The sequence below is a fragment of the Armigeres subalbatus genome, chromosome 3 (assembly GCF_024139115.2).
Source record: "Armigeres subalbatus isolate Guangzhou_Male chromosome 3, GZ_Asu_2, whole genome shotgun sequence".
NCBI lineage: Eukaryota > Metazoa > Arthropoda > Insecta > Diptera > Culicidae > Armigeres > Armigeres subalbatus.
In genome coordinates, this window is record NC_085141.1 from 395,041,144 (window position 1) to 395,065,417 (window position 24,274).

The 24,274-nt window shown below is 37.4% G+C and overlaps 1 protein-coding gene across 2 annotated transcripts in view; it reads left to right on the forward strand.

Annotated features, from left to right (window-relative positions):
* The window catches only part of LOC134226852 (L-threonine 3-dehydrogenase, mitochondrial-like), a 174,879-nt gene that overhangs the window by 138,574 nt on the left and 12,031 nt on the right, over positions 1–24,274 (forward strand). Inside the window, exon 1 of one of the 2 annotated variants that reach the window (XM_062707897.1) lies at positions 14,464–15,141. The exons of the other annotated variant lie outside the window; for it this stretch is intronic. Coding sequence (XP_062563881.1) covers positions 14,973–15,141 — 169 coding nt within the window. The 5' untranslated portion in view covers positions 14,464–14,972. Of the gene's footprint in view, positions 1–14,463; positions 15,142–24,274 lie in introns of those variants that run through there. 2 annotated transcript variants of the gene reach the window in all.

Below are 24,274 nucleotides of genomic sequence, written 5' to 3' on the forward strand. Positions count from 1 at the left end.
AAAAAACTCTGTCCAAAAAATTCGAGAGGATCTCCGGAAAGTCGCTTAAATTCCATGAAAGTATTCTATAGATTTGATTATCCAGTTTTGTCCTACCCACGTCTCGGAACGTGGCCGCGCCTCTGATCGTACTATAAATGTCAAACCGGTGTTGTTCAAACAAAACATTTTGTAGAGCGCATCATAAAAACCAAATTCAGCTTATTGAAACTTAATTCGTTAAAAAATTATAAACGACTACAGCACCACTCTACTGAAAAAAAAAACCGGTGAATATAACACCGGTCGAAAATAACTAAAAAGACATAATCATTTCATCGAAAGCATACATTGGCCGGGTATAAAGCGACGATAATTGTTATCAATCATTTGGATTTATGGCTTCTTCATAAATGACGAATTTAACTGGAATAAGATAATCTTCGATGTTATTCCTTTTTTGTAAGGAGGGGTTTGCCCGGTAAGACAATGGTGGATGTAATTGTAGGATTTTTCCGGATTAAAGCTATGGTGGATGTGGTCGCAGAGCAGTAGTGGAGGCTTTTGTCCCACTGAAGAGGGAGACGGCGAGGATAGGCTCAACCATTAACTCTACCTAGACAAAGTACATGGTAGCAGGTATAGATAGGGGAAGACCTAGTGGTGTTGGTGCTGAGGTAGTCTTGATGCGGATGTGTTTGAAGTTGTTGAAAAATTTGTTTACCTTGGAACGCTTGTGACATGTGATAATGACGTTTCCCGTGAAGTGAAAATACGTATTGCTGCTGCGAATAGAGCCTTTTATGGATTACGTAACCATCTTAGGTCTCGCAACATGCAGACGGAAACGGAATTTGCTCTATAGAAGTTGTTCAAAAATTTGTTTACCTTGGAACGCATGTGACATGTGACAATGACGTTTCCTGTGAAGTGAAAATACGTATTGCTGCTGCGAATAGAGCCTTTTACGGATTACGTAACCAGCTTAGGTCTCGCAACATGCAGACGGAAACTCTGATTCTACCAGTGGTACTTTATGGACATGAAGCATGGACATTAAAAGAGGCGGACCGGAGAGCTTTCGGAGTTTTCGAGCGAAAAGTGCTGCGTACAATACTCGGAGGGAAACTAGCAAGTGGTGTGTGGCGCAGACGCATGAATCATGAGCTGTATCATGTACACAAAGAATAAAATATTGTGAATCGTATAAAATACGGCAGACTTCAGTGGGCTGGTCACTTAGTGTGAATGTCGGAAGAAAGAATAGCGAAAACAATATTCAATAGAAAACCAGATAGGGGCCGGCGACTTCGTGGAAGCCCACGAACACGCTGGCTGCACGCGATGGAATTGGACCTGGGGACCCTGAACGTTCGGGGAAACTGGAGGAACATCGCCGACGATTATGGAGCTCTACAATACGCCAGGCATAGGTGTATCGACGCTGTAGCCAACCAGGTATCCAGGTAGGTAAATATAAAATCATAACAAAGCTGAAGGGCCAGAAGGCCAAACACTTCATCTGTAAATAGTTGTTGTAAACTAAAAAACCCAGATTAATCCACCTAGCGTTGGTGGTGCCTTTCTCACATTTAGTTAAGACACCAACCTTATATGGGGTTTATATGGTCCGATGCACCATTTTCTTCATAACTTTTAAACGCAATGACCGATCATTATCAAATTCAATAGTGATCAACAAGGCTTTGTCCCCTGTCGAATGAAACTTGTTGCGAGAAAATCGGTGAAGGATTACTATACGAAAAGTTGTCTAATGTTTTTTATAGCTTTTGTACACACACATACACACACACATACACACACATACACACGGACAGACAGACATGTGCTCAGTTTTCGAGCTGAGTCGATTGGTATATAACACTATGGGTCTCAGAGGCTTCTATCAAAAGTTCGTATTCGGAGTGAAATGATAGCCTTTCGGTACAACTTCGTACGAGAAAGGCAAAAAATTAAATAAACTGAATTTAATTTAAAAAAATACAATCGGAGACATAATCAGTTAAGCTATAAATCAATTAAAAAAATGTCAGGTAATTTCAAATATTACAAAATTTGTATTGCATTTTATCATATATAAAATGCAATGCAATCGTATAAATTTATTGAAAAGGTCTCTAGAAATTCTTTGCAATGTTTATCCAATAACCTCCAATTCATAAATTTTTCCTTCGGGTACCATCGGAAATTCCATTCCCTCGAAAATTGCTTCAGTAATATTTCTTCGGGAATTTCCAGCAAAAATCCCTTTCACAAATCTAGGACAATATTTCAGGGATTTTCTTGGGAGTTTACGAACGAATTGCTAACGGAAGTGACAACGGAACATTTTCGGCATTAAATTTGTCCAAGTATATCTTTGGACATTCCTGCAAGTTTTTTTTTTCTAAATTTTAAGGAAATGTCCAGATGAAATCTACGAAAAAAACTCTTTCTAATTAGTTTCCGAATGATCCTAAAAGAATTTCTGAATGAATTTCAGAAATGGCTTCCGAAAAAAAATCTTATAGGAACATCCGAAGGTCTCAAGAAATTGCTTATTAAGTTTCCGAAAGAATTAAAAAAACGAAAGGTTTTCTGGATGAAGTTTTTAAGAAATTTCGTTAGAACTCCAATAATAATAGTAGGAGAATACTGGAAGGTACTGGAAGAATTTATTAAAGAAATTCCTGAAATAACTGCTGATGCAATTTCTAAAAAAAGGATTAAACCAATTTCCGCAGATATTCTTAAAGCTCTTTTCAAAAGAAATCCTTAATAAATTTCCTAAGGAATTCTCTTAAGGGAATTTCGAAAGATTTTCTTTAGATATTTCCGAAGAATTTTACGTAGGAATTCCGACCAAATTTTCAAAGCAAGTTCCGAGGGAATTTCTAAAAGAATTTCCGAAGAAATTCTTAAAAGAATTCGTTTAGGAATTTCCGAAGCAATTTTCTAAGAAATCTCGGAAGGAATTTCTGATGAAATTCTCAAGTCGCAAGTATTCCTTAAGGATTTTTAAGGTAAAGAAATCTAAAGGAATTTTAAAGTAATTTCTTGAGAATTTGCTGAAAGAATCCCTGGAGGAGATTCTTGGAGAATTTCACAGAGAAATTGAATTTCGGAAATACCTCCAATAGTTCCTTCGGAAATTCCTGAAAGAATTTACGGAATTACGGGAGCCGATGGCATGGAAATTCCGATGGAATGCCGGGAAGAATTTCTGAGGGATTTCCAAAATAATAATTCTGATAATTCTGAGGGGTTTCTAAAATAATTTTAAATGAATTTTTGAAAGAATTTTTCTAGGTTTATTTGGAAAGGATTGCTGAAGAAAATCTTTCAGGAAAGAGAAGAAATTCACGATGGAATTCCTGAAGGAACTTGCGAAGGTATACCTGAAAGAGTATTTGGGTGACCAATCGCTTTTTTAGGCTTAATTTACTTTTAAAAAATCCTGGCTTTTTCGAACAAAGTTTTGAATAAATTCCTAAAATATCACCTGAATGATTGATTACTGAAGAAATTTTCAAAGCAACTCCTGAAGTAAAATCCTAAGGAATTCTCGAGAATACTCGAAGAAGTATGATGATGGATCGAATGAAATCTCGATATTTTTGTTTTTTTTGGCAAGTCTTAATTCCAGATTCAAAACAGGGTTTTGTATTACTTTTGTTCGAATTTTCGAAGGACTTTCCGCAGAAATTCCTTGAAGAATTCCCGAAGGAATTCCTTTTTCTTATAATTCCTTTTTTGAAATTTCGAAGGAAAATTATGAGAAATGCGAAATTCCTTCAAAAATTACCTCGGAAATGCTTCTAGAGAATCCTTCGAAAATTCCTTTGCAAATTCTTTTGAGAATTACTTCCGAAATTCTTTTAGAAATTCCTTTGGGAAATTCTTTTAGAAATTAGTAAATTCCATTGGTTTTTTTTTAATTCCTACGGAAATCTCTTCAAAAATTCCTTTAAGAATACCTACGGAAATCACTTCAGAAAAACCTTCCAAAATTTCAGAAGAATTCTTTTTTGAATTTCTTTATGAATTCGTTTGGAAATTCCTTTAGAAATTCCTGCCGAAATTGAATAAGGAACTCCTTCAATTTTTTAAATGATTTTCATCAGCAATTATTCAGGATTTTCTCAAACAAAGCTTCCAGTAATTCCTTAAGAAATCCCTTCCGAAACTCTAGGATGAAATTCTTGGAATTCCTTCGAAATTCCTGTTAGGAATATCTTCATAATTTCACCCAGGAATTTTCGACGAAAATAATTAAAAATTCCTCCGAAAATTCTTAAGGCTTTCGAATTTTCCTTTTAAAATTCTTTTGGAAATCCGGAATTCATATAGACATTATTTTATGAATCATTCGGAAATTACTTCAGAAGTTTCGTCGGAGATTTCATCTGTAAATTCCATTGACATTTCCATTAGAAACTCTTCCTGACTCTTGATGATTTTCTATTTAATTTTTTAATAGATTCCCGGAAAAAATCTTCCAACAAAGAGACATTTTGTATGGTTTCACTAAAAACAAGAGGGAGTTCAGAAGGAATACCCGGATGAATTCACAAAGGCATCTTCAGATAACTTTCCGAAGGAATCTTTGAAGGAGTGATAAAAGGAGTTAATGGCGTAATTTTCTAAATTATTCCTGGAGTGGAAAGAAATTATGAAGGATTTTAAAAAGAAATTATCGAAGAAATTCCTAGAGAAATTTCAGAATGAGTTCTGAAACAAATTTTCAAGTGAAACTTTGAAGATTTCAGCAAGATTTTGCAAGTAAATTTCTAAAGGAATTACTAGAGTAAATTCCGAAGAAATCCTTACAGGAATTCACGAATGTATTTCCAATAGAATTTTCAAAGAAATACCTATAAGAATTTCAAAAAAAAATCCAAGATTTATCCAAAAATTCTATCTGAAATAACCCTAAGTAATTCCAGGAAAATCAGTTTTTTTTTTCAAGACAATTTTGGCCTACGCAGTATAAAAATGTTACAGCATATATTATGTAACAAAAAGGCTCCATTCGATTCTACCCATTTTTCCATCACTTTTTAAAATTACAGGCCATCGTTACTATGGAGCTTATATTCAATACAAGAAAAAGTTGGATGAAAGATCGATACAAGAAAAAGTTGGATGTAAAATTAAAGGCTATTGAACACAAGAATAAGTGTTTGAATATTGCCATGGCGTGTAATTTTCAGAATTTTAACCTGTCATCCATCCATCCATCCATCCATCCATCCATCCATCCATCCATATATATAAAACTCAATGTTTGTATGTTTGTATGTATGTTTGTATGTATGTTCCAGCATAACTTCGGAACGCATTGACTGATTTTAACCAAATTTGGAACACACATTCTTTATCTTAAGGAAACGACGATAGGGGGCTTATGGATGCTGTTCGGAAAAGGGGGAGGGCGTGAGAGAGGGGGGGTATTGCTTAGTCATCCATCAGTCATCCATTAGTCATCAACTCAGTGTACCTTCTGAACCCCTTGCCCGATCTCAACCAAATTTGGGACACACATTCTTTATCTTAAGGAGACAATGATAGGGGGTTATGAATGCTGTTCGAAAAAGGAGGATGTGGGGAGGGTATTGCTTAGTCATCCATCAACTCAGTGTACCTTCTGAACCCCTTGACTGATATCAACCAAATTTGGGACACACATTCTTTATCTTAAGGAGACAATGCTGGTGGGGTTATGGATGCTGTTCGGAAAAGGGGAGGGTGTGGGGAGGGTATTGCTTAGTCATCCATTAACTCAGTGTACCTTTTGAACCCCTGGGCCGATTTCAACCAAATTTGGAACACTCATTCTTTATTTTAAGGAGACGATGATAGGGGATTATGGATACTGTTCGGAAAAGGGGAGGGTGTGGGGAGGGTATTGCTTTAGTCATCCATCAACTCAGTGTAATTTTTGAACCCCTTTGGCCGATCTCAACTAAATTTGGGACACACATTCTTTATCTTAAGGTGACGACGATAGGGGGTTATGGATGCTGTTCGGAAAAGGGGAGGGTGTGGGGAAGGGTATTGCTTAGTCATCGATTAACTCAGTGTACCTTCTGAACCCCTTGGCCAATCTCAACCAAATGTGGAACACCTATTCTTTATCTTAAGGAGACGACGATAGGGGTTAGGATGCTTTTTGGAAAAGGGGAGGTAAGGAGGGAGGGCAATTGCTAAGTTATCGATCAACTCAGTGTAACTTCTAAACCCCTCAGCCGATATCAACCAAATTTGGAACACACATTCTTTATCTTAAGGAGACCACGGAAGGAGGTTAAGCATGCTCTTGGAAAAATAAGAGATGGTATGTGGAAGGGTATTGTTTAGCAATCGATCAACTCAATGTAAGTTTTGAGCCCCATGACCGATTTGAACCAAATTTGTATCAAATATTGTCTATCCTAAGGAAACGATTTTAGTGGATATTGGTAGGTCCGTTTAAATGGGGAGGTTGTGAGAGAGAGGTATTGTTTAGTTGGCGATCTATTCAGCATAACTTCTGAACCCATTTCCGATGTTCACCAAATTTGGAACCCATATTCTCTGTCTATGAAAGACTACATCAGACTGGGTAGGACTGTCATAGCTGAACGAGAGAGAATATATTTATTAAACGAACAGTTTAGTATACCTTTTATCGCATGGGTGAATTCAAACCAAATATTTAAACACGTATTGTTTACCCAAAGGAAACCATTTTAGAGAGGCTTGGAGGAGTTTTTGAAATGCGGGAGGATGTTAGTTGGATATTGTTTAGAAAACGACTTAATTTAAAATCCTTCTTCTTTAGTTCATCTGAGGTTCTTTGACATTGTACAATGCCCGAAAACAATTCCTCAAAAATAGAAAATCCTCGACAATAACATTTCCCTGAAATGACGTATCCCTGAATGAAGCAGGTCATCAACATAACACTATTTGGCCTAAGGTCATTCGACATGAAGTGAATTTGGGATAATACTGAACAGCATCAGAAAAATCTTTCATAGAAAGCATGCATTTGCGGGGTATAAACCAATGATAATTGTTACCCTTCATCGGAATCATAGTTTGCCCAGTGAAAAGCAATGAATAATGTGTTTTCTGATGGTGGATGTGATTTCTCCTTTAAAAGTAGGCATTTTCCCGGAATAAGGCAATGGTGGTGTGGATCCCTTCTTTAAAAAATATGCGTTTGCCCGTGATAAGACATCGGTGGATGTTTTCCTTCTTTAGAAATAGAAGTTTGCCCGAATAAGGCTATTCAAACCCCTTCTTTAAAATCAGTCAATATTTCCAAAAGCCTTCTTTTACTCAAATGATGAAGTATCAATAAGTAAACACAATTACCCTGTTAATCAATTGGTTTTATTATTTTCGATTGTGAAAAAACTGTGAACCAAACTGGCAACCTGAGCAAGGCCGGGTACATAAAGCTAGTATATAATAAAATTTCAGGGAAAATATCCGATTCGGTGAGTTACGTTCCTATCGTGCCCCAGCTTAGCTCAGCCAGTGTTTTTAAAATTTAGCGGAAAATCTTTTTTTTTCAGTGCAATTTTGGCGTATAATTAAATTACAGGATCGATTTGATGGGTCACGTGTCCTCACGTGGCTTAGCTCCGCCAGTAAATAAAGTTTGGCGGAAAATCAGTTTTTATAGCAATTTTGTCGCATATAACACAAACCGCATAAACATACTCAGATACAAACGCCTACAAACACATAAAAACGCATTGTAAGGCGGTTGGGTACGCGGGTACTCATTTTAAGGTTGGAAAAATCGTCACTTACAAAAGAATTAAAAGTAAAAATATAACAATATGAAAAAAAAATTATCCAAAAATATGAGGAGGACAATAAAAATCGAAGCATAATTGCAATCGCCCACACAGCATCGATCATACTCAGATAGGCAAAATTTATTAATTTGAATATCATAATTTTATCAAACTCCTTTGCAGTGCGGTAAGACGCGCGGCTACAAAGCAAGACCATGCTGAGGGTGGCTGGGTTCGATTCCCGGTGCCGGTCTAGACAACCGGGAATTCCCTGGGCATAGAAGTATCATCATGTAAGCGTGAAGTGGAGACGCCCACCGCAGCCGTTCGGCTACGGAAAGGTCCGGCAGGGACGCAGGTAGCATTGGTTCGGCTATCTGCAGCGGACGCCTCCAAGGTAGTCAAGTTAGGGAGCGTCAAGGTGGGATGGTCGGTATGCCCTGTGCGCATATACGAGCAACCCGAAGTTTGCTTCAAGTGCCTGGAACCGGGGCACAAGCAATGGGGCTGCAAAGGCCCTGACAGAAGCAATTCCCTGCCGACGCTGCGGATTGAGGGACATAAGGCACAATGCTGCACGAACCCTCCCAATTGTTTGATTTGTTCCAGCAAAGCTGTGAACAGCAAGCACCCCATGGGGGTCTGATGTGCCCGGCGATTAAGCGTGCTGCAAAACCAAAATGCAGGTAACGCAGCTGGCTTGCTCGGCCTCGCCCGAGTGTTTGGTGTGCGCAGGTTTAGAGGAAACGGCGGAATACGTGTTGTTCGTGTGCTCGCGTTTTCGCGGCATGCGTGACCACATGCTTGCCACATGTGGTCTGGACACTACCCCGGACAACCTAGTTCGGAGGATGTGTAAAGATGAAGTTGGCTGGAACGCCGTTTTATCGGCTATCGTCCAAATCGTCTCGGAGCTACACAGAAGGTGGCCCGTGGACTGGCGATGGCTAGTTCAGGCGCAAATAAGGGGTGGTCCAAGGGATCGGAGTCGGCTCCATGGGTCATACCGGTGGTCATGCTCTGTGGTCGAACTCGATCCTTTTATCGAACAAGTGGCCGCGCGAAGAACAACATGGTATCGTCGCTTTCGCGGCATCGATCAATCGGGCGGGTTCCGAGCCCGAGGACGGAAAGGGGACCTCGTCAATGCTGGGGCAGGCGTAGGCCTCGCGTCGGCAAGTCCCTCTGTGTGCTGGCGAATAGGCCCTATCGCAGAAAGGTCAATTTGGGGTGCACGCGGCATCATCATTCTTGATACCAGTCGTGCAGAGGGAAGCAGGCGCGAAGTCGACCCTTCCCACCTTCCGAGGACATAGGGCGTGGTAAGGCCACCTGGCAAGCCGGGCAACGCGCTGGCACGATACCATGGTGTTCTTCTAAAAAAGCGAGTTACGATGTTCGGTGCTGCAAGGACACGCAGCTAACCTCGAAGGTGCGTTATGCACTGGCCCCCCTTTGAAGCATTACTTTCTGGTTGTACCGAAGGGACGATGGGCTTGGCGGCAATGGAAACGGTTTAGCTGGTCGGGGATGCAGTCCTGCCTCCCTCGGTGATCCCTAACCCCGCACTTCCTGGTCAACCCAGGATGTCTGTTGTTTAGGAAGAAAAAAAAAACACACATACACACGGACAGACAGACATGTGCTCAGTTCGTTGAGCTGAGTCGATTGGTATATAACACTATTGCTTTATTTATTAAATCGCAGCTGTAGAAGTTACAAAATTAACTGTGTCCAGCCTCTCCAAAAGTATTACACAAATTCAAGCGAGCAAGCTTTTAAACTACTACTACTTAAATCTACTTATAAACTAAAATCTTAATTCATAACAAAATTCAATTATTCATTTAGATACTTTTTGAGGTTTTTTTTATAAGATGACAAATTTGTTTCTACTTTCAAATAATTTGGAAGTGCATTAAATTGAGTTACCCGGTATAGAAAAAATGTTTTAGAGCGAGTTCAGTTCGTGGTCTAGCTACATAGAAATTTCCTCTTGATCTCGTTCTATGAGTATGTATATCTTGTAATTCAATTGATCTAATGTTCGATTTAACAATATTGCATTTAATTTTATATATAAGAAGTAAAGTGTTGTACATATATAGCAAATTCAATGACAGAACTTCTGCTGAATATAAAGTTACAGTAGGCAAAAGTCGGGGAAGATCACGAATAATTTTTATCGCTCTATTTTGTAAAACTTTCAGTACGTTTAAATTGGTTGCTGCAGCTGATCCCCAAATTGTGATCATGTAAGATAGATGTGGCAAAATGAAAGAATTATACAGTTGCCAGCAACTAGCTGTACTTAAGCAATTCCTTGCTTTCCCAAGAGCAAAAACGATTGCATTGGTGTAATTTTATTTTTCACCTTATTAATGTGTTTTTTCCAATTTAGATTTTTATCTATAACAAGACCTAAATAATCTACTTCAGAAACTTGAGATAAAGGTTCATTGTTTATGAACAATTCAATAAACGGATTGACATTTTTTAAAGTGAATATCATGAAATTAGACTTTTTGCTATTTATCTCCATTTTATTTATATGAAACCAATGTGGAAGTAAGTTAAGGTCATATTGCATCGTGGTTTGTAGAGTATTTAAATCTTTTGCTTTATATTTACATACAGCATCGTCTGCGTAACTTTGAAGTTTGCCCCTCAGGGGCACATTAAATATGTCATTTAAAAAAATATTGAAAAGAATGGGCCCTAAAATCGACCCTTGAGGCACGCCCGACTTAATTCTTAATGGATCGCTAACGAGTCCGTTTACTTGGCATTGTTGCTTTCTGAAAGGTAGGATTTAATCAAATCTACCGCTGGTGAACTGAAACCGTACATATCTAATTTTGTTACGAATATAATCAACAGCCTTTCGCAAGTCTTTGAAAATGCTTCCTACGTACTCTCCTTGATCTAAACCAGTCACTATGAAATGCACGAGTTCCAGTGAAGCAGTCTCAGTTCTTTTTTTGGGTAAAAAACCAAACTGGTTACTATTTAACAGATTATGTTGTAAAAGATAATATTTTATTTGTTCATTAATAATATATTCAGGGATTTTTGAAAGCGCCGGTAAAATAGAAACGGGTCGGTAGTTTGTTTTTTTGGACTTATCTCCGGATTTATAAAGCGGAACAATCTTTGCCATTTTCAAAATATTTTCAAATCGTGAAGAATGAATCATATTATTCACAAGCTCCGTAATTTTCGGCGTGATGATGTTGGTACATTTTTGAAGAAATTTTACTGAGATTTTATCTACACCCACTGCTGCCCCGGAATTCAAAGACTTTATAACAGCAGTGATTTTTTCTGGTTCTATCGTTGAAAATGAAAAAAGAACATCAGGTCTTGTATTTACATAAGTTAAACAATTGTTTACTGATCCACTATTACTCTGTATATTGAGGCCAATATTTATAAAATATTCGTTGAAGCAATCTGCTATTCGTTTATCCTCGATAATGGTCTCATTATCCTCTATTAGCAAGATATTTTGTGGTTTTGATTTGTCAAAGCTTTTTTGGAAAACTATTTCTCTCAATGTGTCCCAAGTTCTTTTATAGTTATTTATGTTTTGTGTCATCTTACGTTTATAATATTGTTCCTTAGCTAATCTTATCATATTCCCCAGTTGGTTTGCTTTCGCATATATAAGATATAGATTATCTCTCAAAGAAGTAGGAGCTGACTTAAATTGTTTGTATAATTCGTTTTTGTGTCGTATATGGATTAACAAATCATTAGTTATATAAGGCTTTCGTATACCCAACCTTTTTTTACCAGGGAACACTTCTGTTCTGTTATTGGTAATTCCATTGAATTCCTCTACGACATCACTGAATGTTTGACATGAATCAAAATTTCTTTGCGATACAGTTCTGAGAATATTTTCATAGTTAATGAAAACCTTTTATTTTCAGGTTTATCTCTTCTAGATTTAGATATTTTCACTGATAAAATTAATGTCTTGTGGTCTGAAATTAATGTTTCGGTATCTCTCACACATAAACACAGGTCATATTCAAATATATCGGTAATGCAATGATCAATAACGGTGGAAATTGTATTAGATATCCGAGTTGCGTAGCGCTTGTCAATCTTATTCAATATAACATATCCCAATGATTCCATTGTGCATGTGTATTTATTAACAATGTCAGAGTTAACATCAAGTAAGTTAATATTGAGATCACCACAAATAATCATTCTTTTAAAACTATGTAGCATTTGCTCTAACTGGTCTATAAACAGTGGCACTAATCTACCAGGGTTGTACACTCCCATAATTTTAACATTATAATCTATAAGCTCAACAATGAGAAAGTTACTTTCGATGGAGTTATTTTCCAACATTAATTGGCTTTGTAAATATGATATAACGAATATAGATACGCCACCCCCTCTTCCATCTCTGCAGCTATGATAAGCCTCGTACCCATTCAGATCGAAGATTTCATTCTCGTATAACCAAGTTTCAGCAAAAACAACTACGTGAATTTCACTATTTAAATCATTTATAAGGAGACCAAGATCCTCTTCTTTATTTCGACAACTTCTCGTATTCAAGTACAGTATGTTTAGATTATCACTAGAAAGAATTATTTCCTCTTGAAAGTGTTCAATATTTAATTCATTTAACAATTCTGTTCCACTATCAGTCATTGAAAATACGCATCATAACAACATTCGATTTAATTGGGAAGTCTTCTATAGGTCTCAGAGGCTTCTATAAAAGTTCGTTTCGGAGTGATATTATAGCTTTTCGGTACAACTTTGTTGTACGTGAAAGGCAAATGTATTTTGGCCATAACTGTAGTCCGGGATCGCAGCAAGCCACGGTTGCTTTTAAATTTGCTTTAAATTTGCGGTTGCTTTTAAATTTGCTGTCACGGTTTTATCTGTTATCGCAAGAAATAGATTCGACTGATGTATATATTTTACATATGTACTATAAGAAAAAGTTTAAGTTATCAGATTTACGAGTTTGGTGGCTTTTACTCAAGTGAATTCTTATTTGAGCGTGCGAAATCGTTTGTGTAGTTTGAATACGGGGATGTATTTGGTGAAAATATGTATGAATTTGTGATAATACCAGGAAAATATGGATCAATAAAGAATTGCTCGGAATAGCGCTGGAAGAGTAGTGATTTTTTCGTGGACACTAATTGTGGTCTTCTCTTCCTCAGTTCATTTATCCGGAATTTGATCAATTTGGTGAGATTGTTTCAATATGTTTATATATAATTCCAAAACTAAATACGCGCTGAATTTAAAATCCGGAAGTTTGTTTATGAATCCATTATCCAATTGCTAATGGTAGCATAAACAGGTGAGACTTATTGCAAGTGAAAGTGACCTCGGACTGGCCGTGAGTTACCAGGCAGTCTGAAATGGGTCACTGGAGCTGCAGTAGAGCTAACACCATCATAAAAGAACCCGGGGAATTTTGAGGATCAAAAAAGTTCTTCACTATCAAAGTAAAAATTAGCGTTGTTTTTGAGACATTTTTTTGCATTCGCATTTAAAAAAAAAATCACATTGTACCCATTAGTTTTTGCACACCATTTTAAATATTCTATAATTACTTTTGTAATGATGTATTAACACAAGAGAAAAATATTACAAAAATATTTGCTGAATTTTTTACCTATTTCTGAATTTGATACCTTATATCTCTGGAGCTAGTGCACCTAGAGACTTCAAATTTAGGTTTTCTTAATTAGAGTATTGACAATGCAGAGAGAAAATGTTTAAAAATGATTCGGAAGACATGACATTTTTGATAAATGACCGCCCGAAATCCTATAGTGCATTCGTTTCACTTTGAATCAATTTTCATTATTAGGAACATTGTCAATTTTGAATTAACTTCCACGCCGGATCAGATCATCCTAAATACGAAAATCATGCCATCAACTTAAATTGAGCTAACCTCTAATAAAAAGACATAGCTCTCACTTGTCCGCTATTTTATGTTAGTTCATAAAGAAAATAATTCAAAATGATTTTATAATTCATTATTTATTTAAAACCATTTTCATTTAGGTGGATATTTTTTCTATCAGGATATATATCAGCACATCAATTTCCCACTATGCGTCAGCTGGTTGCCGAAAATTGAGCCTATATTAATTTAACTCAAATCACAGGGTCCGGTTCAATTTCACATTCTCCCAGCCATGCCAATGGCACGAAGTGCCGCGCCTCCGCGATAGCCACAAACAACTCATTTCGACCGTTAGCAACAACACTGGCGCAGAAAAGCACGTGAAGATTCTCCGCCAAAGCAACCTGCTACGATACTACACTAATAATTGTCTCCTTGCGGACATCGGTATCACTATCACCAACCAAACGAAAAACTTGTATAGTTAAGCTGGTTAACATAGGCATGCCCAGATAGTGAACAGCAAAGGATAGATTTTCATTAGAAGTTTGTCAATTCATCAAGAAAAACATGTATGGAGGCATTAACGCTTTAAAGTTTGCCGTCTTACTTACTAGAACAATTGTTGAATTTATTTCGTTTCAAAGTGTTCTAATATTTGTTCTGATAAAATCTTGAATGCAAATCACCGTGCATCTCGTTTTACTCGAACCGTCAAACGAGCGCAGCGAAATTCGATCAAACTTAATATGCAAATTGCCATGGCGGTGGACTCCGCGACGGTAGCAGCTCGTATCTCCCGATCAGTTGCGTGTCAACGATTCCAGCAATCAGGTCGTCCTGCTGGATTGTGTCTCCGCCAGAGCATAATACGCGCACACCATCCGCCTTCTGATTGCTACGACTTGCATCACGTTTCGAGGAAAAGTCCGTTTTTCCTCGTCATCAGCGTAGCGTATTTTCGCATTGTGGTGGACAAGTGCGTCGCGGAGCAATTTCTGGCTAAGTGAAGTCAAGCTGTGTAGGAGATTATTTTTGACCGCGGCATCTTTTTTTGGACAGTTTTGTACGGCTTCGATCAGTCATTTGTCTCCCACACCCCCGGTACGAGACACCCCGTCAATCAATTCTTGGGGAGAAAAATTTTTGACCCGCGGTCGGAATATTCGCTTATTTGTGGTACATCGTGGAAACAGTTTTCCACTGGTCGTTCGGTCGTTAACACGTACGCGTTGATAAGTTTCGATAGTATTCTTCGCGTTCGAACGTACCACTAAGATTTGATTGAATCTATAAAGATGATCCCTAGGAGACTATTGAGTTCTACTGGACTAGTTCGCCAGCTGGGCGAAAGTGGTCCCAATACGGTCGCAGCGGTAGCTTCGCAACGGAAACACCAGCAGTTTCAAATGGCCAGACACTTTTCCGAGAATGGCGGAAATAAAAGTCCGAAAATTCTAATCACAGGTAGGTGAAAGTGAAAGTGATCCGTGTGGGTTTGTTGCTAGTGATCGTGAAAAAATGTGAAATTATGCATTCCAATAATCTATGTGCGAAAAATGAATATTATACTTCAGTCTGTTTACCAGAAATATCAAAAAGTGAAGTATTGTCTATCCGGTACTAAGTTAGTGGACTTTTCCTACCGAAGATTGATTTTTTTTTCGAGATAGAAGCGTGCGCTGAATTCGCCAAAATATGCGCTAAATAACGCATCATTTAGTTTTGCAGATAAAACTTCGGAAGAACGTTCGGTTTGGAAGTTCCTACTTCCGAATTCTAATTTTCATCTTCATAACTTCGAAATCGAAACTATGAAGATGTAAATTTGTCAATTTATAACTTGAGATTTACTCATTTTATTAGAATACGGCTTTCAGTGTTGAATAATTCTTGTAATGTTTTCCAATATACAAAGATTTGAATCGTTTCAGTATTTTGTTGTTTATCCTAGTGTAAATCAAAACGATCCTTCATTAAACGGACACCCTTATTCCCATCTGTAAAATTGAATGGTCATATGATTTGTGCGCATATGCTTACTGTCACGTGCAGGAAAGGTTTCTATCGATGTATACAACGTTAGTCGTCTAGTGACGTATGTGACATGGTTGTTTCATAAGGGGCGAGGTCTCGAACGTAATTACTGACGTCGTTTGCAGAAATCTCGATACTTGGAAGCACTCCGTGTTTGGTCTGTGAGAGGGAGCAAAGTAGAGATAGAGTAAAAAACGGCATAGGCAGGGTTCAACTATTGTTAGCAACCCTAACAAAATATGTGTAATGCAGCAAACATACATCACGTCTGAACATAATTTAGATCCAATTTACAGTCCAGGCTTCCATTGTTGGGAATTTATTAACCGAAACAAATGTGGACTTTCGAAATTCTTGTCATTATTACATTGCCAAAGAGAACAGCACACGAATAGCAATCTTTTACCTACTGTTTTTCTTCTTTGTTGTGTATGACACGATCACTTAAACCACTTTATGCACTTGACCACCACTTAAATATCACCAAAAGTAGCAAATACATTTGCTAAACATTAAAAAAAATGGTATCGCGAAGTAAAAATAACTATCGTTTCCATTGGAAACAACACACTTCGAAATAGAGCGTGAGAATGTATTTGTGAACATATCAACCACACGCTAAAAAAGTTACTTCGTAGTATGATTTGTGATTTGATTTTAGGGAAACTAGGAAAAAGGTATTCGACGTTGGCATTTATTTTAAAACTAGCTTTATGTACCCGGCTTTGCTCGGGGTTGAAAAGTAAATTGTGCAATTCAAAAATCTAATTGCAGCACCAAACGCACATAATTAAAAAGATTGACAGAAAGATAGATCGGTACATATATGCAGTTCGGTGTTTACACAGTGATTGGTTTCTCAATAGGACGTGGTGCGGTTGGTCTACTTGGTGTTAGGCCATTTGGCAATATTATAATAGGTTGCAATTCGTAACTCTCGGGATCTTCATTCCGATTTCCATCCCTCTTTATTTCTATCTTCTACCTTCGTTCTAACTTCTTTTATTTTCCTTCTTTGTTCTTCTTCTTTCATTTTTTAACTTGCTCCTTACTTCTTGTTCTCATTTTTTTCTTTCTTTTCCTTTTCCTGATTTTTTGTCTCCTTTCTGTTTTTCTCCTTCCTTCTCCTGCTGCTTTCTGACATCTGCTTTATTAATTCTCTCTTATTCCTTATGCCTTCTTTCTCCATTTTCTACTCATTCTATTTACTACTTACTACGGGTTTCTTGAAAAACACTTTTCCCACTTTTCTTACTTATGAATTTGGTCAAGTGGTTCTGAAGCAAGAGTAAATTATTTCTTTTCTTAACAATGCCCCTCCCTGCACACAATCCCCCTTGTCTTAACGCATCACAAACCCTTTTTCCCTCAGGATTGAGTATATTTGTAATAAATTTGGTTGAAATCGTCCTTACCCTCCCCCTTTCCAAAATTACCCTTCCATATACTACAAAACTTGCTAATTAATGATTTGATTTGAGTGTTTACTTCTACGTGAAGTTAAACGATTTACAATGATATGGAAATGCTAATATCATCTTCCAAACTTAGACGTACATGTTCATGATAGAATTAGAGGCGATTTAGAGGCTTCCACACTGATATTCTTCAATCCCCCTTCATACGGAAGTTTGGCAGAAGGAAGGTCGTGCGATGTATGCCATCATAAATATTGCCCTCCACTCGCTTTCAAATCGACTTCTATAAAAGCATTCTTCATGCCTGCCGTATCCTAACGGAACTATCAATTCTATACTTTCGGCTACTTTCAAATCGGTTCAGGGGGTTGAAAGTTATACTGAATTGTTCGTTTTGTTAACAAAACTCCTAGAAAACTGTTGAAAATTCCATTAAGAAAACTTTGAAGAGTATAGCGAAGCTCTATCTAATCAAAGTGAGGAGAAATGAGGCGTTTTTCGGAGGATACCCTTAAAACAGTTGTTTGAATATATAAGGCTCCCCCAGACCTAAGCGATTTCACCGCCGCGACGGCGACAACTAGTCGCCGCGATTCTATCGCTAGGTCGCTGCATGCAATGTCCCGTTTACACTTCCATACCAACGACGACAAAATCGCAGTCGCCAAGCGACAGAAACGCGTCGCGACTGTCCCGTCGCGTGTGTTTGGGGGAACCTATATTTTTAAGATTTTTTTTTAAATGTTTATGATCTTATTGAAGGTTGTTTAATATGTTGGGATTACAAAAATAATTTACTAAAGATAGTAATCCTTTATCTTTGAAAATAAAAAAAAATTAACAAATATGCATAGCTCATCAATAGAATTAAAAAACCATTCTCACTATGCTTTGGAGTTTCAGTCACCTTAGGATTATGAGAGGAAAATTAGTTCGGCACTCACTTCGACACTTGCTACACGAGACCGAAGAATCCTCTGTATCTCCAGGAACGCCACGGGAAAGGGATAACTGGTTAACCTTCCTAACGTATTTTGGTCAATATGACCCGACTCGCACTTTCAAATTGTAATAACTTTTCAACGCAACAATGTGAAAACTTGACTTTTCTTATTTCGTTGAAAACTATGTTCCTGATAGTTGGCCTACTTCTACGAAGTTTCTGACGGGCTCCAAAAATAATTTGGATATTGACCCGGATTTGACTTAACAATATCTCAGGAATTTTTCAGTCGAATTCATATGTTTTAAACCCAAAATAATTGTCAGCTTAAAATTTTTCTGAAACTGAAAGTTCACCTAAAATAAAAATAAGAAAAGTGACAATTTTTTTTTTATTTTGAATAAGGCCGTTACAAATATTTAATTACAATTTTGTCCTACTGATCTTCGAAAGGTCAAGGGGGGAGGGGGTATAATAAAAAAATAATATTAAAATGAAAAAAAAAAAATAAAAAAACTACTCGGATTTGTTAAAAAATGTTATGAAAATCCTCAAAATTATCCGAATAATATTTTGTTGCCCCTCAAAATATGATTTTTAGGCAAAAAATCCGAAGGGGGAGACAGAATAGTTTTTAAATATTTGTATCGGCCTAATAGAAGATTACTATTTTTGGCAAATGTGTTTTTGTTATCTTATCATATTAAACAACTCTGTAGAAGATCATAAAAATGTAAACTTCTGAAAAGAAACTGAAGCTTTAAATTAATTATGCCCCCTTGACCTTTCGGAGTCCAGTAGGACATAATTTAAATTAAATATTTGTAACGGCCTTAGTTAAAATAAAAAAGATTGTCGCTGTCTTTTTGCTGGCGAGGATAGGGTGCTGAATGTGAAAAAAAATAATACAATTTCAGTTCGGTACCGAACATGTTTCGGACAGCAGAACAAAGGGAACCGAAGCGACAATCTTTATCTTGTAACTAAGACTAAATTGCTTCCTATACAAATTTTAATACGTCCAAAATGTTTATTTTTTGGATATTTTTCCAAAAAACTTCTGGGAATTTCACGACAGTCCGCCAAACAACACTTTTTTGTCATTTTAGAGTTACAACGATTTAAAAAAATCAATAAGAAAAATGGCCCTCAACAAATGTCACTCTTGACAATTTTTGAAAAACTTAGGCTGTGAACCATTCCACCGATTCGTTTAACTTTTAGTTAAAATTTGACAGTTCGATGGTTATTTCGCCGTGGTTAAAATAACCCTGCTCCGGAGCATGATAAGATTTGATAGTTCGATAGCTAAAACTTTGTTCGTGAGAAAATTGGCGCCAAATCCATTTCGTTCCGAATAACTATCAATCTGTCAAAACTCAAATGGATCGGCTTCGGAGTAAAATTTTAACCACGATGGGAAAATAACCATCGAAGTGTCAAATTTTAACTAAAAGTTAAACGAATCGGTGGAATGGTTCACAGCCTTCGTATGCAGAGTGTCTTAGAAATACCAAATCTTTATTCCCATCAAGTTTCATTCGATTCTTAGATGGTGCTGCCAACCGCTGGTCGAGTTGGCGCGAAATTCATCTTTTATGTGTCTTACCCAGGTAACCAATAAGCATTAAAGTATGCACTATAGTAGCATTATACTGGCATCAAGGATGTTATCGATCATTTAGTAATTCGCGTTCGATCATTTAGTAGTTTGTCAATCATTTATGCCTGAAGCTTAATTTAAAAATGTGTTAAATAGTGGACTTCTAGTGCGAAGATTTTTCTGCAACTCTTACTTGTGGTTCGTTATAGCTATAGTATCAGTAACTTAGACTAAATGATAATAAAATTCCAATCATTTAGTTTAAATTACTGCAACTAGCGCTATAACTCCTCTATTAATTGAATTTTAACAGCGAACCATTAGAAAGAGTTGTAGAAAAACCTTTGCACTAGAAGTCCATGATGCAACACATTTTGAAATTCAGCTTCTGGAATGAATTATTGACAAACTACCAAATGATCGAACTCAAATTACTAAATGATCGATAACATCCTTGACTGGCATTGCATATGCTCATGCTGTAAATAAGCATTTCGAAAACCTGGCTGTTCTAAATAGGCATTCTCAAAGCAATCATGAGAAGCATAGTCTTTTATTAGCATTTTGAATGCACAATGTTGTTTTTCGTTAAGTGCAATGGAACAGCTACATTAGTGCCACTTCAAGGCCTTCATACGTCAAACGTTTTCCAATATGGAATCATATAGCGGGGACTATTTGTCCAATGAACTTACATTTGAGAATATAAATCGGTACGTGCAGAATGTTTTTTTCCATTCCGACCATTGACAGGAGTACTTGTTGTAACCCTATCACTAATTACATAGTTTAGCTACATTTGATTATTCCATTGCACTATTTTCGATGGATGCATTAAAGCAGCACTACTGTAGCTGTTTCATTGCAACTGGGTATGACGTTTGTAACGGTTACATTCTGGGATGGGTTAGATTAAGTTCTAATGTTCCTGAAAGGGGGTTTTGTTTATGTTGGGCAAAATTATTCTCACTACCATCTCTCTCTTATGGGTCAGCTGGTAAGGGCGTTGACAACTACAGCGTCAGGTGGCAAGAGCGCGAGTTCGAATCCCGCTCGAAGAAAGTAAAAAATTATGTTCCATTTCAAATATGAAAATACAATAACGATATAATATGAAAAAAAACTATGTAAAAAAATTATTAGAAAAAAAAATGCCATTAAAAAACTTTTTTTCTTGTTTTTAAAATTAAGCATTTATTCAGCATTTCGGATGCTGAATAAATGCTACTCAGCAAAATTCTACTTTATCGATAAAGTAGAATTGAGCATTTAAACAGCCATATACTGGGGCAAAACCTGCATTAAAATAGCATTAAAGGCGACTATAGGGCTTATTGGCATTTAATGTTTTGCAGTAAAGGCGCATATAGTGCCACTCAAATGCTTACTGGTTACCTGGGCAGTAAATCGCTCATGGGAGTTGGATCAACAAAAGAGAAAATCTAGCAAAATCTTTCGACTATTCCTGACGGGTATGGTCTGTTCTAAAACGGCGTATGAATTATCGAAGAATTGAGCTGAGAGGATACCATCATCGAGTCAAGTTTTAGTAAACACGATTACACAGGATTCTGTTTTTACACTATTTTTTTGCTCGTATTTTTAATCTTGCGACTTCAATTTACCACCAAAATGCAACATGTTTCAAATAATTCTGAATAAATCAAAGCAAAATCACATGGTATGTAATATACGTTAAATATTTGGGAAGAGTGCAAAATTGAAAAATGTAAATCGTAAAAACAAAGTCCAGTGTACATCGTAATTTGAATCAGCTACGGCTAGGAAAAACGTATCAGTTTTTGTACGGAGCCCTCTTACATTCTGATAATATATGTGCAATTCAGAATCACTTGCTGATGTCGAATTGAAACGCACCGGAGATCTTACATCCGGGTACTAGCAAGTCCAACATATACACATGAAGCTTGTTGAACATGTTGAACTGTTTCAGATGTTGAAGGTAAGCAATCCATGTTAGTTATTCTGTCACTGGTGACGTTCGTAAATAAAGCGAAGGACGATACTTGGCTAAGAGCTCGGCTTGGAAGATCGGGTTTAATCAATCCCTTTCCCAACAAACTTTTCTTTGATATTTTATCAAAACCAAACACTCAATCATGGAACAATGTAACGATGTGAAATGCTTGGATACCTGCTTGATTATAGCGGCTCGAAAAATAATTTATTTGTAGTATTTAACTAATCGAATATAAATACGTTTGCATTAACGATAGCGCCATAATTTCGTGGTTCTAAGATTTGATGCAGAGTACAGGCACTTCGTTCGCCAATTACAACCGTACGAGGCCCTTGGTTATATAAGCTTTGCGATCCTTCGTGATCTAATTCTTCTTCTTCTTGGCATTACATCCCCACACTGGGACAGAGCCGCCTCGTAGCTTAGTGTTCATTGAGCACTTCCACAGTTATTAACTGCGAGGTTTCTAAGCCAGGTTACCATTTTTGCATTCGTATATCATGATGCTAACACGATGATACTTTTATTCCCAGGGAAGTCGAGACAATTTCCAATCCGAAAATTGCCTAGACTGGCAACGGGAATCGAACCCAGCCACCCTCAGCATGGTCTTGCTTTGTAGCCGCGCGTCTTACCGCTAGTAATCTAATAATACTATAAAATAGGAAATTTTTAAGCAAGGTATGTCAGAAGTAATTCTGACAAAGGCCAGACTTGATAGCCTTTTGAACGTTCGTAATAAATAGGCTTTGCCAAAACGAGTAGCAGATCAAATGCAGGAGGTCATGTAAGAAATGAGAATTTGGGATTTGAGATTTGTAGAGGACATGCGCGTATGAAGAAAGCTCGCAACTAAAATCGCGTAAAAAGGGATATACTTATGAAGATGTCGCTTAGTCATTGGCCTCTTGCTAACCTCCACCTTCTCCCTGAATACGGTGAAGATGGACGTGGTCAATAGTAATAATCCTCATGCCTTTACTTGTTATAAGACAAGAGTTTGTACAATTCCATTTAATTCCACTCATTGTTGTGCCACAATATGCGCCCTCTCGATCTTTTTAAAATTTTGCCAATGCGGGAAATCATTGCATTTCCAGGATGATTTAAAATCGTTTAGTTTTACTATTTAGAGCTTGAGCTTGAGCTTGATTGACTGCTCGTAGTTGCTACTCCATTATGACCAGATCAGCTGTTCTTGCACAGGGAACCAACAGATGTTTGCTTGGGACTAGCACACATCTTCAATGTACAAGTACTGGTGATCTCAATTGTTAGGTCATACTGGCGCCTGCCACGTCAGAATGCAAGTCAATGTAGGGAAGGGGAGGAAATGATGATGCAATCACTCGCCCACTGCAAGCCGAATATACCTCTGCACTTGCCACGAGTTCATGCGGAATTTGTTGGAATTTCTGGTTAGGGTGGAGAGGCAGAGGTTCGTCTTGGTTAACGAGCTGCCAATGTGATAGATAGGAGAAGGTAACTGATGGAATTTCTAATTGGATGTAGGAAACGAGCTCTATAGTTATTTCCAATTCTAGCAGATTACTGTTAGAATACTCAAGTTGAAGGTATAGGAATAAAATGGAAACGGTATGAAAGTTCATTTCCAGTTCTAGCGATTGCTAGAACATGAGAAATATAGAGGAAGATACAAAGTAGGAGAATGGAACGGACCTGGATTGAACCCACGACCTCCTGCGTATGAGGCAGCAGAAGCAGTAGCCATATGACTACCAAGCCCGCTTCGAAACAAGAGAGATCACGCACAGAACTGATAAATTTTATTACCGGCCGCGCAATGCAGATCACAATAATTCGTCAGACCGCGCGATCGTGCTGCGGTCCGAAACAAGAGAGATCACGCACAGAACTGATAAATTTTATTACCGGCCGCGCATTGCAGAATACAATAATTCGTCCGACCGCGCGATAGTTCTGCTGTCCGAAACCCGAGAGTTCACGCACAGAACTGATTAATTTTATTACCGGCCGCGCAATGCAGAACACAATAATTCGTCCGACCGCGCGATCGTTCTGCTGTCCGAAACAAGAGAGATCACGCACAGAACTCCGTTTAGTTTTACTATTTAGAGAATATGATTAAGTGTTTAAATCAACGTTTACCGGTTTACATTACTATGTTCCACATGTTGTTTAAGGTTAATTGGCCATAATATTCCAATTTTAAGTGATTTCGTTGAACTTCAAATATGCAAGAAATAAATTCATTTTCATTGTGCGAGAAGTGATTTAAGAAGAAAAGTGCCGAAATTGCCGAGGTTCACTGCTCTATTACAAATTACTCCGAATAGGACAAGAATCCATGAATTAATTGAATAATCGTATCATTCAGTTAAGACCGAAATCTTGCTGTCTCATTGTTGACTACACAATCGCCCGTACATATGTATCTATGTAGCATAATTCGCATCGCGTGGTATAATATATGATTCAATTTATTTCAATCAAAATCGCAGCGTGATATTTGCTGTCAGCTCAATTATGAGGCGCAAAACTCTTTGTCTCTATAACCTATATTTTATTTATAGAAGAAGATCCATTTAGTACGTCTCGCCAAAAAATCTTACGAAAATCATTCAAAGTCACACTTT